The 16999-nt window shown below is 46.3% G+C and overlaps 1 protein-coding gene across 1 annotated transcript in view; it reads left to right on the forward strand.

The window, feature by feature from the left end:
* Positions 1-7507: 7507 nt before the first annotated feature.
* Positions 7508-16999, forward strand: part of LOC103802815 (microtubule-associated protein 4-like) — a gene marked incomplete at its 3' end in the record, with an annotated part of 108007 nt that continues 98515 nt past the window's right edge. Inside the window, exon 1 of the mRNA XM_009075345.1 lies at positions 7508-7748. Within this exon, the coding sequence (XP_009073593.1) occupies positions 7508-7748 (241 nt within the window). The remainder of the gene's footprint in view (positions 7749-16999) is intronic.

Raw genomic sequence — 16999 nt, forward strand, 5'->3', positions numbered from 1 at the left:
GCAGCTGAGTTGAGTGTGAATTTAAGTGTCACTGGAAAGATTTTATTAAAGATCCCTTGACCTCTATCTCATGACTTCAGAAGAAGCTTCTGGTCATTTGAGGGATTTCAAAACAGCCACAAAAATAAAGCAGAGCTCTTACTGGGTTTCACTTGGGGAAAAAAAAGTTAGTCTCGGTTGAGACTGAGCCAAAAAAGTTATAAAAAAATCAAATTGGGTCATAGATTTGTTACGGAAATAGTTACTGCCATGGAATGTAAGGAACGGTAGGAACTTGGTTTATTGCTGTGTCCTCTCCTTTTGAAGGATCAATGCAAAAATCTTTTTCATGGAAGGACTCCCTCTAGGACTCTGGGAAGGAAGATGACTTAGCAGATATCTGCTTTCCTGATTTCTTATGCCTCAGCAGCCTCACATGGATCAGTGCTCCTGAGAGCTTTGGCTAAGAAAAGCAACCTGACTTACAGCGGAGAAATGGGAATTATGACCGAGCCCTCCCTGCTTCTTCCAGCCAGGATTTTGTTCTGTATGTAGTTAGGAGCTAATTTTAAAGGGGCAAGTGGATCTGATGGAGTAATAAATGTGCTTCTCATAAATGTGGGTATCAGAGTATCCTTTAAACCAACAAAGCAAGGAAATGTTACTTCATTATTCCTCTTGGATGTGAATGGATTTCTTTTACCTCTTTGGCATAAAGGTTGCTTGGACAGAAGCTGAGCATAGAGCTCATTTGGAGCAGGATAGAGCCATGTATCCCTGTTGGGAGCCTGACAGGGCTCTGGAATGGGTTGAAGTGCTGTGTCACTGTCACCACAGGGCTGGCAGGCAGCAACACTGTGTTGTGTAACCACTACCTGTGTGCATTCCCCTGGGAAACATCACCATTCCCTCTGCCAAAAATCACAGGGAAGTAAGTCAACATCTCACACCAAGTATGATTCTGTTTAAGCAGTTCACAGGTTTTCAAGCTGGGGTGTTTTTGGCAGCATCCCCTGTTCCCATGTGCCTGCTCTCCCCTTTTTCCACCTTCATTCTTCACCCAAAATCTGAGTCAGACGGATGATAGCTTTGAATTCCAAGCCTGTGCATGCCTAGAGGCAGGAACACAACAGCACAGTTATGGAAGCTACAAAATGGGAATACACAGTTCAGGAAATAAATTCCACTCCTTCCTGGATGGGAAGCAGGAGGCAGTGTTTCATACAATTGTTTGATTTGCCTCTGCTTCTAGACAGAGGGTGGGTAATGTGATGATTCTGAAAAGTTATTCCATCAGGTCACTTAAAGTAAAACTTAGGCAAGGAAATTGCTGAAGAGAAGTTCTTGATACTCTGAGAAGCTGTTGATGCCTCATCCCTGAAGTATTCAAAGCCAGGCTGGATGGGTCTTGGGGCAGCCTGGTCTAGTGGAAGGTGTCCCTGCCCATGGTAGTGGATGGAATGAGATGATCATTAAGGTCCCTTCCAATCCAAACCAATCTGGGATTCTGTAATAAGGAGGTGCTGGTCTGACTTCTTTGGGATATGCAGGAGGTTGTGAGTCAGTAACTCCCTAAGTTGCCTCACAGAGCACGAGTTCTGCGCTCATTAGCAAACTTCAGCCTTATGGATGTGGTTGAACATGAACTGAAATGGTTGAAACACCCAGAGCTCATTTTGGAAGGGAGAGACTGACTGAGTTGGGTAGAATTGAATCATGGAATGGTTTGGGTTGGAAGGGATTGTAAAGCTCATCTAGTTCAACCCCCTGCCATGGGCGGGGACACCTTCAGCTAGGCCAGGTTGCTTCAAGCCCTGTCCAGCCTGACCTTGAACACTTCCAGGGATGAAAAAAACCAGCAAATAGTAGGAGCTCCTTGAAACAAGACACTGGGATAGGTCTGTGGTTTGGGTAAGAGATTAAAATGGCTCTGCTGAGTCTTCCAGATTAGCTGACAAGAAGATGGATTTTATTTATCCCAACAAACAGATTCCTTGCTGGGCACACAAAGGTTCTGAGAACAGGTGGGGCAAACCCTGGGTGTAGCAGATCAGCTGTGGCTGGAATATGAACAGGTCTAAGTAATCCTTTTTAATATAAAAATATGAAATATAGGAATATGCTTTATTTGCTTTGGGAAACTCTTCCTTGTCTGTAGTGCAGCTATTACTGTGGGACTGATAGCATTCTGGTCTGCTTCTTCTACACCTTTCCTCTGAGCAGAGCACTCACTTTGGTGTTGTCAGGGAGGGCTTGTCTGTTCTCTGAGGCTTCTCCAGGGCTAGAAACCTTGAGCCGCACAAGTTGGTGTCACCCCATGGTTGCTGCTACTTGCTCTGCTATTGAACAGACACAAGACCCTTGGCAGCTGTTTCACAGCTGAAGGATTATTTAGAATCATAGAATCATTTAGGTTGGAAAAGGCCTCCAAGATCATCAGGTCCATCTGTGACCCATCACCACCTTGTCAACTAGACCAGAGCACTGAGTGCCACATCCAGTCCTTCCCTGAACACCTCCAGGGATGGTGACTCCACCCCTGCCCTGGGCAGTACATTCCAATGTCTGACAGCCCTTTCCATGATGTAATTTAGTGCATTTTAAAACGTTTGTCTTCTGAAACGTCAGTCATTGCTCAGTTTTGCCCTTTCATCTTAAGAATTAATGTCATAATTAATCTTCCTCATGCTCTGTTAATATCTGATTTGCACAGCTATGGAGGCAGTGTATTAAGGTACATGTTGATGAGCTTTCTTTAATGCTTCCTAGCTAACTTTGTTCCATATGAATGGAAATGGTGTAGGAAGCATCTGTCTTGCTGAGCTGCTCAACACATGAATATGCTTCGGGATTTGCTTTCTACCCTTGGGCAGAATCCATGCAATATACTCATTTTCCTGTTGTCTTTGTTAACACCACAAGCCCTGGGAGTCTGGGAATTAGTGTAGTTTGGCTGCTTTAACACAGATGGAAAGGGAGAAATTCCCAGGGATGTTGTGACTGTCCTTGGACCCACCTGAGCTGTGGAGGGGCTTCCTGCAGTCTTTGGGTGAGGGCAGTTGTATGCCAGGTGCTTCTGTGTGTCTGAGACACCAATTTTGTATTTGCTACAAAAATCCAAATTGGCTTTTTTGAGTTACACTGGTTTATTTTTATGCGTAGTTTATGCATTCCTTATTTAGCTAAATATAGACAAGGAAATGTCCTGCTGATAAAGCTGCATAACCTCATTATTTTCCCCCAGAAACTAGATCACTTTAGTGTCCTAGTTCCTATGTAGATCTGAAATAGCAACACTGTTAATGCCACAAAAAAACCCCAAATGCCACATATTTGATGGCAGCTGTTTCATTCAGTGCTGCCACATTAATGTGGACCCAAAAAAGCAGGATGTGGACCCAAAAAAGCATCATACGGATCCATCAGTTGCTTGTGGTGGAATGTTAGTACATTGAAGGATGATCTGGCTGGGATTAGTCGGATTTGGGTTTAAGAATTCCTAACTGCTTCCCTCAGCCCTCTCACATGGGTTAAAGGAAGCAGCTCCTGTTGCCACTGGGGCTCTGGAAGCATTTACTCCGTTAATTATAGTGCAGTTAGTCATGGAATCATTAAGGTTGGAAAAGACCTCTAAGATGATGGAGTCCAACTGTTTTTAGGGCTAGAGAAAGGTGACTGAGTATCTCAGGACTAAATAATTCCTGGGCCACCTAAACACTGCCTGGGGCCTGCTCTGACAGGATAGCCGTGGACATGGCTCTACCTGACTCCGGTGGTGGCTGTAGGCAGTCACTGGGTTTGGATTGTGCAGGGAAGGGGGTGCTGAATGTTCCAGGCCTCTCTGTAAGCAGTTGGGTCATAGTTTCCAGCAGGGTGGGAGGGGATCAATGACTTGCTGTCTGGACAAACCCTGAACAAAGCTCTCAGGTGGGCAGCCCAGCCTGGCAGGTTTGCTTGGAACAACCGGAGTCAAGTTTTGCTTTGGAAATGTGGTGTGTTTGCTCCAGCTGTTGCTTGCTCATTCCCCAAGTTCTTGGGTGTTCTGGAGATATTTTCTGACTGTAGTCTTGTATTTTCTAGTAGCTTCAAGTTCTTAGGAGCAGCTGAGGGGGCTCAGCCTAGAGAAAAGGAGGCTCAGGATGACCTCCTTGCTCTCTGCAATTCCCTAACAGGAAGTGCAGCCAGGTGGGGTTCAGGCTCTGCTCCCAGGGAACGAGGGACAGCACAAGAGGAAACAGTGTCAAGATGTGCCAGGAGAGGTTCAGGTTGGATATTGGGAAAATTCCTCCTGGAAAGGGCCCTGGCACAGACTGCCCAGGGCAGGAGTGGAGTCATCATCCCTGGAGGGATTTAACATCCATGTGGATGTGGCATGGTTAGTGGTGGCCTTCTGCAGTGCTGGGGGAATGGTTGGACTTGATCTTGAGGGGCTTTTCCAACCTCAACTCATGCTTATGAAGCAGCTTGTTGAAAAATTTAAATATTGTTTTACTTCCTTACATTAAATGAAATTTTCAGAAGGAAATGATTAACTGTTCATCATTTCAGTTTCAAGCTGAAAGCAAAGGAATACATGGCTGAAAAACTGGCTATTTCTGAGCCCCATTTCTTCCTTTGAAGGGACTGGCCAATGCACAGATGATGCCTGTGCAAGTGACTTCCCTGGCTGACACTCCCTATAGGGAATGCAGCCAGTTGTGTGCACATCTGGATGATGGTTTGTCTTGCAAATAGTCAAGAACTCTGAAAGAAACTATTTTTAATGTCTCTTTCACTTAAGTATAAAAATGGCTTTTTAAAATAGCCATCATTCATTCAGCTCTGACCCTGCACATAGGGTTAAGAACTCCAAACCTTTCACCTCTGGATTCCAAGTGGTGATTCAGGGTCTTTATCTAAACCAACAAAAACTGCAGTTGCTGCCAGAAGTGTGATCTGGCTGCAAGTCTGACCTTTTATTGTTCAAAGAAAAAAAAAAGAAGAGATTTAACTGAATTAATTTCCATAATATACTTGCCTGGAATTACAGAACCACCAGGAGCAGTGGGATACCATTGTTTATAAGGAATGTGAAGCATTGCCTCAGAGAGGCTGGAGCTGTAGGTATGTGTCGGTGGCCCTGTCCTGCTGACAAAGAATTTCCTAGACTTCAAGGAGTAGGAGCCTTTGTTTTTTTGGAACAAAAGGATCTGTGTTCTGTGATTGCCATGGAAGTCAGCGACCCTGGGCTGCTGCACAGTGACCACTTGGGTCACCCTTCATTAACCAACACACACAAGTGCCCATTGTGTTTTCTTGGGCGTGTGGCCGTGCCTCAGTGTGGCAGCAGCTCTGTGTCTTCTGCTCCAGAGTTGACTAAATACAGGCTGGAGCCCCTCTGCCATGGAGCCAGGCTGGGAGAGTTGGGAGTGTCCACCCTGAAGAAGAGAAGGCTCCAGGGAGACTTCAGAGCCCCTTCCAGTGCCTCAAGGGGGCTCCAAGAGAGCTGAAGAGGGACTTGGGACAAGGCCTGGAGGGACAGAACAAGGGGGAATGGCTTCCCACTGCCAGAGGGCAGGGAGAGATGGGATATTGGGAAGGAATTGTTGGCTGTGAGGGTGTTGAGGCACTGGTACAGGTTTCCCAGAGCAGCTGTGGCTGCTCTGTACCTGGAAGTGTTCCAGGCCAGGTTGGATGGGGCTTGGAGCAACCTGGTCTAATGGAAGGTGTCCTTGCCCATGGCAGGGAGTTGGAACATGATGGTCTTAAAGGTCCCTTCCAACCCAACCCAGTGTGGAATTCTAATGTAGCTTGGTGGTTCTTGTCCATTACGGTAAGAATTGACTGTAGAATGCTGAATCATTTTTCCTAAGCTCCTTTGTATCTTTTTTGTTTGGATGAATTTGTTGTTGAAACTCTGAACTTCACTTCCATGTACTTGTTCTCTAATAACTCTCAACCAGGCACTGCTGCATGGCTTGTTGTACCCCTAAGGGAGAGTAAATCATTCCAAGGAGAATTTCTGCACAGTTCGTGCATCTCTAAGTGTAATGAAGATCAGTATCAAATCACTTTGTGCTTCCAAACATCAACCAAAATTCAAGGAAGCTGAACTACCATAGTATGAGTTGTAACCACACCGATTTGGATACTATTGGTCCTTTCTGGTTTGGGTTTTTACAATTTGCACCAGACAATTTCTGCAGTTGGCTCAAATGGCTGGAGCTGATGATCCCTTTGCTGTGTGATAGCATCGTGTTCAGAGCTCTGACTGACACTGCTCTGGGAGGACATGTCAGAATGGGCCTTTGTCAAGCAGGAGCTTTGTCAGTCAGGTTTGCTCCCTTAGACATCTTTCTGTAATTCACAGCAGGTCTTTGTAGCTGTTGTTCCCAAGAATAACTTCAAAAGGATGAAAGGTGAAAAAATAAATAAATGCTATGGGTGTGTGTTGTGCCAACGTTAAGGCTTGAGATGAATCACTTCAGGTACATTTTCTGTTGGCTGCCAGGAATTAAATTGAATACAGAGATGCAAATCAGGGAGGAAGAGATAAATGATGATTATTTCTACTTCATTTCCAGTTCATAGCTGTGTATGTAATGCCTCCATGTGCACTTTGCTTCATTTTTTCATGTAAACATTATTAAAACTTCACTTTCCAGCACAAATCCCAGGGCATGGGGGGGTTTGTTGGTATTAGCAGGGTTTGCTGAGGACATAAACATGCTGCAGGACCCTATCAGAGGGATCAGAAGCATCACTGAAGTATACATCAGAGATTATGTAAAAGCCTAATCTCCATAGGGGAAACTGGGTGGAGTCAACCCCAGAACTAAATTCTCTTGCGTCATTTATCTTTCTGCTACTGAGGATGTGTAATTAACTGCTGGATCTGGGGCAGGGCACAGATCAATGTCACATCATGTTTATGCTCGCCAGGTACTGGGGATTGGGTTTTTTCACATTTTTTGTATAAGGTTCTGATAAAACCTCCCATGAAACATAACATTAGTGTGCTAAAACCTGATTTAGGAGATGCAGCTGTTTCTATCCATGCTGGTGTGTGGGATTTAGAAACATCTGGGAATTACCAAGCACTAAAGCTAACGTTTCTTGCTGTGTGATGGCACAGGACGCGCACAGAGGTCAACACTAAACTCTGAGCAAACCTAAAAGATCTCTTATTGAAAGGTTTATGAAACATAACATTAGTGTGCTAAAACCTGATTTAGGAGATGCAGCTGTTTCTATCCATGCTGGTGTGTGGGATTTAGAAACATCTGGGAATTACCAAGCACTAAAGCTAACGTTTCTTGCTGTGTGATGGCACAGGACGCGCACAGAGGTCAACACTAAACTCTGAGCAAACCTAAAAGATCTCTTATTGAAAGGTTTATTTCTCTTTATTTCTTACTGTGTGATGGCACAGGACGCACATAGAGGTCAACACTAAACTCTGAGCAAGCCTAAAAGATCTCTTATTGAAAGGTTTATTTCTCTTTCTTCCTCCCCACATGGTTTTCCAGGTTTGCAGAGGTGCTGGAGCATGGCTGACCTGGATCACAGCCTCAGTCTGGCGGACGCTCTGTCGGAGCCACCTCACGAGATTGAGGAAGAAGTGAAAAGGGACTTCATTGCCACGCTGGAAGCAGAGAAATTTGATGATGTGGTTGGAGAAACAGTAGACAAAACAGACTATGTTCCACTGCTGGATGACGATGACGGGGCAAAACCTGGAAGTCAGGAACCCAAGAGCAAAGCCCACACGGATGGTATTCAGGTGGAACGTAAGTGTCCAAAGTACCAGGCCAAAAAGCTGCATCACTTAACCATGAGGGAACATTTTGCTCACTGTGGTCTTGCTGAAACAGGACTTTTTATGTTGCTGGGTTCAGTCTGAACAATTTATTTTAAGAGCAAAGGCCGAGATCAAGCTCTATTTGTTGTTTTCTGCCCTTCAGTCCCGCAGTCTGTAAAATGTAAATTGCTAGGCCACAGGAAATGCGAATATTAATATTTTGGGTTGGGGCTGCCCTGGGGTTCTCAGAGCAAGGAGCATCCAAATTTTGTGACTGCCACACTTCACAAGCACAGCTTCCCAAAATATTAGAGCTGTGCAAGATGCCACTGCTCTGGGTGGTGGCAAACCCAAGGTGTAAAGGTGGAGGATGAGCTATTTCTGATGAGGTCTGCAGATGGGAATCATCATCTGTTTGGGAGCTTCACACTCACATGGTTAACAGCTAAATCCTGTTTCTGATCCAGGGGTTTACTTGCTTGGATTTCTTGCTGCATTTCACTGCTGGTTATGCGCATTCGCAGTGAAATGTGGTGTTGTCTGTGTTCGTCATGAACGTTTTCGAGCCCAGTTGATATTTAGATTCATTAAGGATGGAAAAGATGTTTAAGATCATCAAGTCCAACCATTCCCCAACACTGCCAAGGCCACCACTAACCATGTTCCCAAGTGCCACATCCACATTGCTGTTAAATCCCTCCGGGGTGGTGACTCCACCACTGTCCTGGGCAGCTCTGCCAGGGCTGGTCAACCCTTTGCATGAAGGCATGTTTCTTAACATTCAATCTAAACCTCCCCTGGTGGACAGCTTGAGACTGTTTCCTTTCATTCCATCCCGCATTCCCTGGGAGCAGAGCCTGACCCCCACCTGGCTGTACCTCCTGTCAGGGAGTTGGGGAGAGACAGAAGGTCACCGTAAGCCTCCTTTTCTCCAGGCTAAGCTTCCTCAGCTGCTCTTGGTGCTCCAGACCCTTCCCCAGCTCCAGCTCTCAACATCCTTCTTGTTGTGAGGGGCCCAGAACTGCCCCAGGACTGGAGGTGAGACCTCAGCAATTTATTAGTGTTAAGAGCTTTATCAGAAACTCCTTAGGCAAAGGAGAGTTTTGAACAGATATTTGCTTCCCCAGCTGAGTGAAAGGGAAAACAGTTAGATTTGAGGATGATCCATCAGGTTTCTTTCTCAGTGAGCAGTTTGAATTCTTTCTCCTTGCCTGCGTGCTGTTCCTCCCTAGCCAAGTGGGAATGGTCACTGGGGCTTTGTCTTGAGGATTTCATTTATTTTGTGGCCTTGATCTATGCTGTGTAGAAGAAGAAAACCTTTGCTCCTTGACAGATAGCCTGGTAACTGCTTTCAGAGGAAAGTTTTCCTTTTTTTTTTTGCCTTAATCCTGCTGCTCCTCAGTGTTGAGAAAGGTGGGATGGGATTACTTAGTGTAAACAGAACTACCAGGACTACAGAATGGGGAATTCTGGTCTGTTTAAGGCATTTATTTCCATAGTTTAGGAGTATATCAGGTGCCTTGTAATGCAGAATATGCGGCTTTGAATTTTCCCTACTGACATAGTTCATTAAATGGTAACAAGGGGTGGAGTGAGCAAAGAGATTGTAAAACTTGGAGCTTTGGTTAGTTCAGATGTGTGTGATTGAATTCCATTATATTTAATATTTTAGCATTTCAGAAATGGGAGTAGCAGAGAAACATGAAGACTCGTTAAAACTTTGCATATGATTTAAGGATATTTTAAAATAATCCTTTGTTCTAGAAGCTGCAGATACTAAATCGTCTCAACACCAGCATTTTTCAGTGCTAAAATCATTACACAATATTGGTTTAGAATACAAATTCCCTAAGTGTGTCCTCGCAGATGTATGGATGGCCCTTGAACATTACTATCACTATTTCACATAACTTGAGGGTCTTGCAGCGATTATAATGAGGCCTTTTGGGTTTGCTTAGTAATTGAAACTTACTGAACTGCTCTGTGAGAAAACCTCTGGGTCCTGTGTGCAGAGCTGAGGCAGAAATATTGGAGTGAGAAGAATTCGGAAGGAGAAGAATTTCAGGAGGAATTTCTTCATGGCAAGGACTGTCAGGCATTGGAAGGGGCTGTCCAGGAAGGTGGTGGAGTCAACATCCCTGGAGGTTCAGGGAACAACTGGACATGGCACTTAGTGCTCTGGTCTAGTTGATGGGTCACAGATTGGATTTGATGATCTTTGAGGTATTTTCCAACCTAAATGTTTCTGGGATTCTGTGATTTCTTGGGTTTTCTAACCCTCCTCCACTCCCCTGGCTGTACAATCAGTGGTTGTGCTGCTTAAGCTGAACTTGTTTCCCTCCTCTGTGGCAAAGGGAGGTGCAATTTCTTTTTGCTTTGGAGATGTGTTTTTCCCTTTTTTGGGATAGCTGGAGAGCAGTTAGGAGCATTATCTAAATCTTTGGCACGATGTAAACAAGACCCTAAGTGCAGAGACTGGAGAACTTGCCTTGAGTGGATAAGAGAATTATTTTCAACTTTCCCACCTTGTACTAGGAGGGGAAAGACTGAAGCTCTGCAGCCTAAAAGAGTCAGTTGCCTACAACCCAGGCTTAGAGCTGATCCTAGTAGTCTTAATTTGTCTTACCTGTTTTTCCCTGAAGTGCTAAGGCTGCCTTTTTATTCCACAAGATTTATTTCATGTTTATAACAGTTGAAAGGCTGTAGTAAAGTTGAATGTGCTTTATTTATTGAGGCTACAAAATAAACGAGCCCTGGGGTATTATAGGCTCCTCACGGGGTTGTTGGTGTTGGAGTACAGTTTTTGAGCTTAACACCAAGATTTTGGGGAAGGGGAGCTGCAAGAGTTCTATGTCCCTGGCTCCAAATAGCTCTGTTTTCCTGAGGGAGAAGAGCCGCCTGCATGGATCAGGCTTTCCAGCCTCCGCTTGTTAATTTATTTATGCTAAAAGGCACCAATGTGCTCCGACAGCACAGGCTCTGCTCTGGAGATTGTCTCTCCCCAGTCAGAAGAGGTTTAATCATCCATCATGTCAGACTGTAGCTAGTCCAGCCCTGCTCAAGGGTCTTCTTCCAGTTTTTTCTTAAACCCAGGAGCCAGATCAGGCAAGTTTAACGATGAGCTGGGCTCAGTCATGGAGCTGGGAGGGACGCACAGAAGAGGAAGGAGATGTGATGAGCAGTCGTGTGGTCACCTACAAATCTGTCCTAGAATAAAGCTTTAATAACAGTTAACTTATAAAACATCATGAGAAAGGCCTAGCTTAGGGAAAAAAGGGTTTACTCTTCCTCACACCTGGCTGGACATTGTAATTTGGCAAATTCTGGGATAATCCTCTTATGACCTTGTGGGCCTTACATAATGCCAAAGGATCACTTTGGGAATGTGCTGCACTGTGTGCAGCTGGATTTCCTTATCAATTCCAAGACTCCAAGGGGTTCAGGATACTGTGGAGCTTTCAATTAAAGTCTTGGAGGCTGCAGCAGCTGTTTCATTTGGGCACTCATGTGCAAGTGTGAAAGAAGAAGATGTTTGGGTGGGAGCAAGTTCCAAGTGAAAGGAAAACACTGAGGTTTCAGGGTTCAGGGGGTTCAGGATACTGTGGAGCTTCCAATTAAAGTCTTGAAGGTGGCAGCAGCAGTTTCATTGGAGGTTGGGGTATGCAAGTACAAAGGATGAGCAAGTTCCGAGTGAAAGGAAACCACTAGGCTTTACTAGCTTGCAGCAGTGCTCGCTCCTGTGGAATGTTTTAGTTGAAGTGAGGACCAGTATTGCCTCTGAAATGATTCTTCCTAGTGAGGAATTGTGTTCCTGGTGAGGAATTTGTACAAAGCCAGGTCTGTGCCAACAGTTTGTGGCCTCGTGCACAGTAACTATGTTTTGCATTCTTGCACTCTGTTCACAAACTCATTGGTGAGTTTTAACCTTGAATACAGTTTTTTAATAGGGAAGTGTTCTGTTAGAACTGAGATGGAATAGGGTTAAATTTCTCCTTAGTGTCTGGTATAGTGCTGTGTTTGGAATTCAGTGTGAGAATAATGTTGATAATACACTGATGGTTTAGTAATTGCTGAGTTCTGCCTACTCTGAATCAAGGACTATTCCATTTGCCAGGCTCTGCCAGCAAGCAGGTGTGCAGGAAGGTGGGAGGGCATGGCCAGGACAACTGATCCCACCTGGCCAAAGGGATATTCCACACCACAGAATGTATGTAAACTGGGGGTAGTTTTCTGGGAGCTGCAGGGGCTGGGCTGGGCATCAGTAGGTGCATGGTGAGCTACTGTTTGGGCATCAGTGGCTTCTCTTGGGTTTTATTCATAGCATCAGGGAATTGTTAAGGTTGGAAAAGCTCTCTGAGATTACTGAGCTGAACCATTCCCTCAGCAGTGCCATGGCCACCACTGAAACACGTCCCCAAGTGCCACATCTATAGGTCTTTTAAATCCCTTCAGGAATGGTGACTCTACGATCGCTGGGCAACCTGTTCCAATGCTTGGCCACCCTTTCAGTGAAGAACATCTTCCCAACATCCAATCTGAACCTCCCCTGGCACAACTCGAGGCCGTTTCCTCTTCAATCTGAGCATTTCCACGATTGTAGCTCAACAAATGGCTGTGACGTTGATGCCCAAGGCAACCACAACTGTTGTAATTCAAAGCTGCTTCATCAAGGTCAGCCAATATGCATTTCTTTACATCCATGGGAGATCTGGCTTGTATTCCAGCTTAGGCATTAGCAGAGGTCCAAGTGGGACTATAAAAATATTGCTAGGGATACTTAGAAATGTTAAGGCAGATGGCACAGCTCCATCCCAACTCCTGCCTGCAGAAAACCCTGGCAAACTCCTCTGAAGTTCTGGCTGACCTGTTTGCAGCAACTGCCCATTTCAGACTGACTAAAATCCCGGCCAAATGCCAAGGATCTTCTCCCTGACAAACAGCCCCACCAGAAGCAGGTAACACCTCTTCAGGAAAGCCCTGCCAGGCTTTCCTCCCTTATGCCCATATCCACACAGCTGTTAAATCCCTCCAGGGATTATGACTCCACCCCTGCCCTGGGCAGCCTGTGCTAGGGCTGGACAGCCCTTTCCAGGAGGAAATTTCCCAGTATCCAACCTGAACCTCTCCTGGCACAGCTTGAGGCATTTTCCTCTTGTCCTGTCCCTTGTTCCCTGGGAGAAGAGCCTGAACCCCCACCTGGCTGCACCTCCTGTTGGGGAGTTGCAGAGAGCAAGAAAGTCCCCCTGAGCCTCCTTTTCTCCAGGCTAAACAATTCCTCTCTCTCCTTTTCATTATTATTATTATATTGCTTTAGCATCAATTGTTGAAGTGTTCTGGTCCCACAGGGTTTGTTTTCCCCCCAGTTCTCCTCCCCACTGGGGCTAGAGGCAGTAAGCCAGTGGCCCTGTGGTGCTTCATTTCCGGCTGGGGTTAAACCACAACAGGACACAAATACTGAGCAGCTGTAAGTGATGAAGTTATTTTAATTTAATAAATCTGGGCAGTAGCTTTGGGGCTGTTTGAAGCAGATGTGTCACCACGAGATGGCTCTGCTGGTGCTGCCGGACGGACACTGCTGCCCACCCTCCCCTGCTGTGCAAACACACAGCTCCAGAGACTCAAACCTGAGGCCAAACCATGTTTTCTTTTCCTTCTCCCTCTCTTTCCACATCAGGAGTAAGTGCCTTTCTTGCAGCAGGCTTTGCTTTTGTAAAAGAAAGTTTAGGCGTTTTGTCATGTATGAAACTGGAAGTGGAGAATGAACTGTGTGTCCCAAAGTTGCAGAGGAAAAGAAATCACCAAGTAATGATATTTGCATTTTTGTCTCAGATGATACAGTAAAGCTTCTCCCTCTCAAAGTCTGGCTGGCCTTCATCAAGCCTCAAAGTCGTTACATCATAGAGACATAGAAGAATTTGTGCTGGAAGGGACCTTAGATCATCCAGTTCTACCCTCTGCCATGGGCAGGGACACTTTCCACTAGACCAGGTTGCTCCAAGCACTGTCCAACCTGACCTTGAACACTTCCAGGGATGAGGCAGCCACAGCTGCTCTTGGGGAACGCCTCACCACCCTCACAGCCAAGAATTCCTTCCCAATATCCCATCTCTCCCTGCCCTCTGGCAGTGGGAAGCCATTCCCCCTTGTCCTGTCCCTCCAGGCCCTTGTCCCAAGTCCCTCTGCAGCTCTCTTGGAGCCCCTTGAGGCTCTGGAAGGAGCTCTGAGGTCTCCCTGGAGCCTTCTCTTCTTCAGGGTGGACACCCCCAGCTCTCCCAGCCTGACTCCTTGGCAGAGGTGCTTCAGCCCTTGGATCATCTCTGTGGCCTCAAAGTTGTGTTCACCAAAGTCTGCTCACACCAATGTCTGGCAAAACCTGCAGAATGACTCATCTACCACCCATCCACCCCACCTGGCCTGCCCAGAGCTTGTTTTGCCCTCAGGTATCCCATCCCTCCTCCAGAACAGGCTGCAAACCCAGTGGTGGGAATGTGCTCGTTGTGGCTGTGTGTCCATGTGCTCCCTGCCAAGTCACTGCTGGAGATTAGGGGTTTTATATTGGCACTGGCCATTTGCTTGAGATTATCGGTTTAGCAAATGCTGCCTTAAATTTGTTTATATAAAAACAATCCTTTGATCCACGAGCCAGATGCAAATACTATCTTGTGATTCTGATGAGGATTAGGTAGTTACAACATCTTGACATGTTTTTAGTTTTATGCAATTTAGAATATGAGGGGAGGAGGTCTGGCCATGGGAAGGTTGCTGGGTGTTTCCACACTTGGACTAGAGATTGATTTGCTCCAAAGCAAATTTGACTTGTACTTAGATTGATTTGCTCCAAAGGAACTGACCTTCAGGGACAGAAAAGTAACAGCCACTCATGCTGACTGGAGTTGGTTTGATATGACTTGATTTTTCTAAAAGCTTGTCTTCCAAAAAAGCTAAAATCATAGAATCATGGAATGTTAAGGAGTTGGAATGGACCTTAGAGATCATCTAGTCCCAACCCCCTGCCCTGGGCAGGGACATCTCCCACCAGACCAGGTTGACCAAGGCTTTATCCAACCTGACTTTAAACACTGCCAGGGTTGGGGCAGCCAAAACCTCCCTGGGCAACCTGTGCCAGTGTCTTAGCACCCTCAAAGGAAAAAACCATCTTCCTAATGTCTAATCTAAATTTCCCTCTTTCAATTTATCCTCATTACTCCTTGTCCTATCACTACAGTCCCTACACAGAGTCCGTCTCCAGCTTCCCTGGAGCCAGACCCTGTAAAGTTGCTCTGAGGTCTCCACACAACCTTCTCTTCTCCAGGCTGAACAGCACCAACTTTCTCAGCCTGGCCTGTTAGGGGAGGTGATTCAGTTCTCTTACCAACTTTGTGGCCTCCTTTGGACTTGCTCCAACAATACCACAATGGAGCATATGCTCCATGTGCATCCATGTCGTGCTGATCCCTGCACTCTGGAACTTGAGGCCAGACACACAGCTGGCTTTGTGCTGCCCTTGTTCCCATCTACCACAGCGTTTGGAAAGCTTGGCTAATGTTTTGGTAGGGTTTTCTTGTTTCATTTTAAGCCTGCAGAGCCCTCAGGAGGGGAGGGTGGTGTGTCCTGGCTGTTTGTTTTGCTGGCAGGCAGTTGGCAGGGTTCACTTGGCCTGGGAGATCAGGCTCAAAATGAAACCTTTCTACAGGTAAAGTGTTTGTTTTCTGGAGAGCTGAAATCACTGAGGTGCTAAAGACACCCCTGAGTGAACCATGTGCAGGGCAAAGCTGTCCTCAGGGGCACACAAACTGCTCCTTCCTGGTGCTTCCAGACCAATCTTAGGGTCTTACACACTTTCTGTGACCTGTAGCAAGTGCTCACAATGTGCACATGCTCCCAGACCACATTGGTGGTGATCTGGCGTGTTTGTGATCAAGTTGCATCAGTAATGCTGGTGACATCAGAATGACACAATCATTTAGGTTGGAAAAGATCTCCAAGAGTGTTTAGTCCAACCTGTGACCCATCACCACTAGAGCATTGAGTACCATGTTCAGTTGTTTCTTGGACACCTCCAGGGATGGTGTCTCCATCACTTCCCTGGATATCCTGTTCCAATGTCTGATCACCCTTACTGCAAAGGAATTCTTCCTGATGTCCAGGACATCAGGACCAGACTATGAGACACTCCAGCAGCTAGCTGTATTGCCTGTACAAGGGGTAAGCATCAGCTTTGAATGAAACTCAGGTCAGTTTGTGATCATGGTGGGATTGTTGGGATGTCCTGTGCAGGGCAGAGTTGGACTCAGTGATCCTTGTGGGGTCCCTCCTTCTAACCCAGGATATCCCGTGATTCTATGGATTTAAATGGAACTTGGAAGTTTTCAATCACGGTTTCAATACGGAAGAAATGGGAGTGAGTCTGTGGGTGGCGGTCCTGGGGGTTGCTGTTTATTTTCCTCACCTCCAAGAGATTTTTTGAACACCTTTAACATTGAGTGAAGACTCGAGAAGACTTGCAAAGCTTCTGTTACAGTGTCACTGTTAGCTGCCTCCACTGAACCAGTGTTGTGACACCCATTTGAGCAGGAGGGTCGCTGTGTCCTGGGGGACATCAGGCCCAGCATCACCAGTGAGCGAGGGAGAGGATTGTCCCCACTGCTCAGCCCTGGTGCGGCCTCACCTCCAGTCCTGTGGACAGTTTTGGGAGCCACAGTGTAAGGAGAGATGTAAAGCTGTTGGAGAGCATCCAAAGAAGGGACACAAGGATGGTGAAAGGCCTAGAGGGGCTGTATGTAGAGTGGCAGGGGGAACTTGGTCTATTCAGCTGGAGAAGAGGAGTCTGGGGGTAGAATCACCCTGGTGTGCAGCTTCCCCATGAGAGGCAGTGGAGCAGCAGCACCAATCTCTTATCTCTGTGACTGGTGACAGGACCCAAGGGAATGGCTGGAACTGTGTCAGGGGAGGTTTAGGCTGGATATGAGGGAAAGGTTCCTCCCTCAGAGGGTGGTTGGGCACTGGAGCAGCTCCTCAGGGCAGTAGTCATGGCCCCAAGCCTGACAGAGCTCAAGAAGCATTTGGACAGTGCTCTTGAGGACATGGTGGGATTGTTGGGATGTCCTGTGCAGGGTCAGGTATTGGACTGGATGATCCCTATGGGTCCCTTCCAGCTCAGGATATTCTATGATTTTATAGGACTTAAGAAAAGTTGTAGCTCTTGCACCTGGGCTGAGCTCCCTCACTGTTACCTGGAAG

Source organism: Acanthisitta chloris, unplaced genomic scaffold (genome assembly GCF_000695815.1).
Source record: "Acanthisitta chloris isolate BGI_N310 unplaced genomic scaffold, ASM69581v1 scaffold12285, whole genome shotgun sequence".
In the NCBI taxonomy this organism is placed as follows: Eukaryota; Metazoa; Chordata; class Aves; order Passeriformes; family Acanthisittidae; genus Acanthisitta; species Acanthisitta chloris.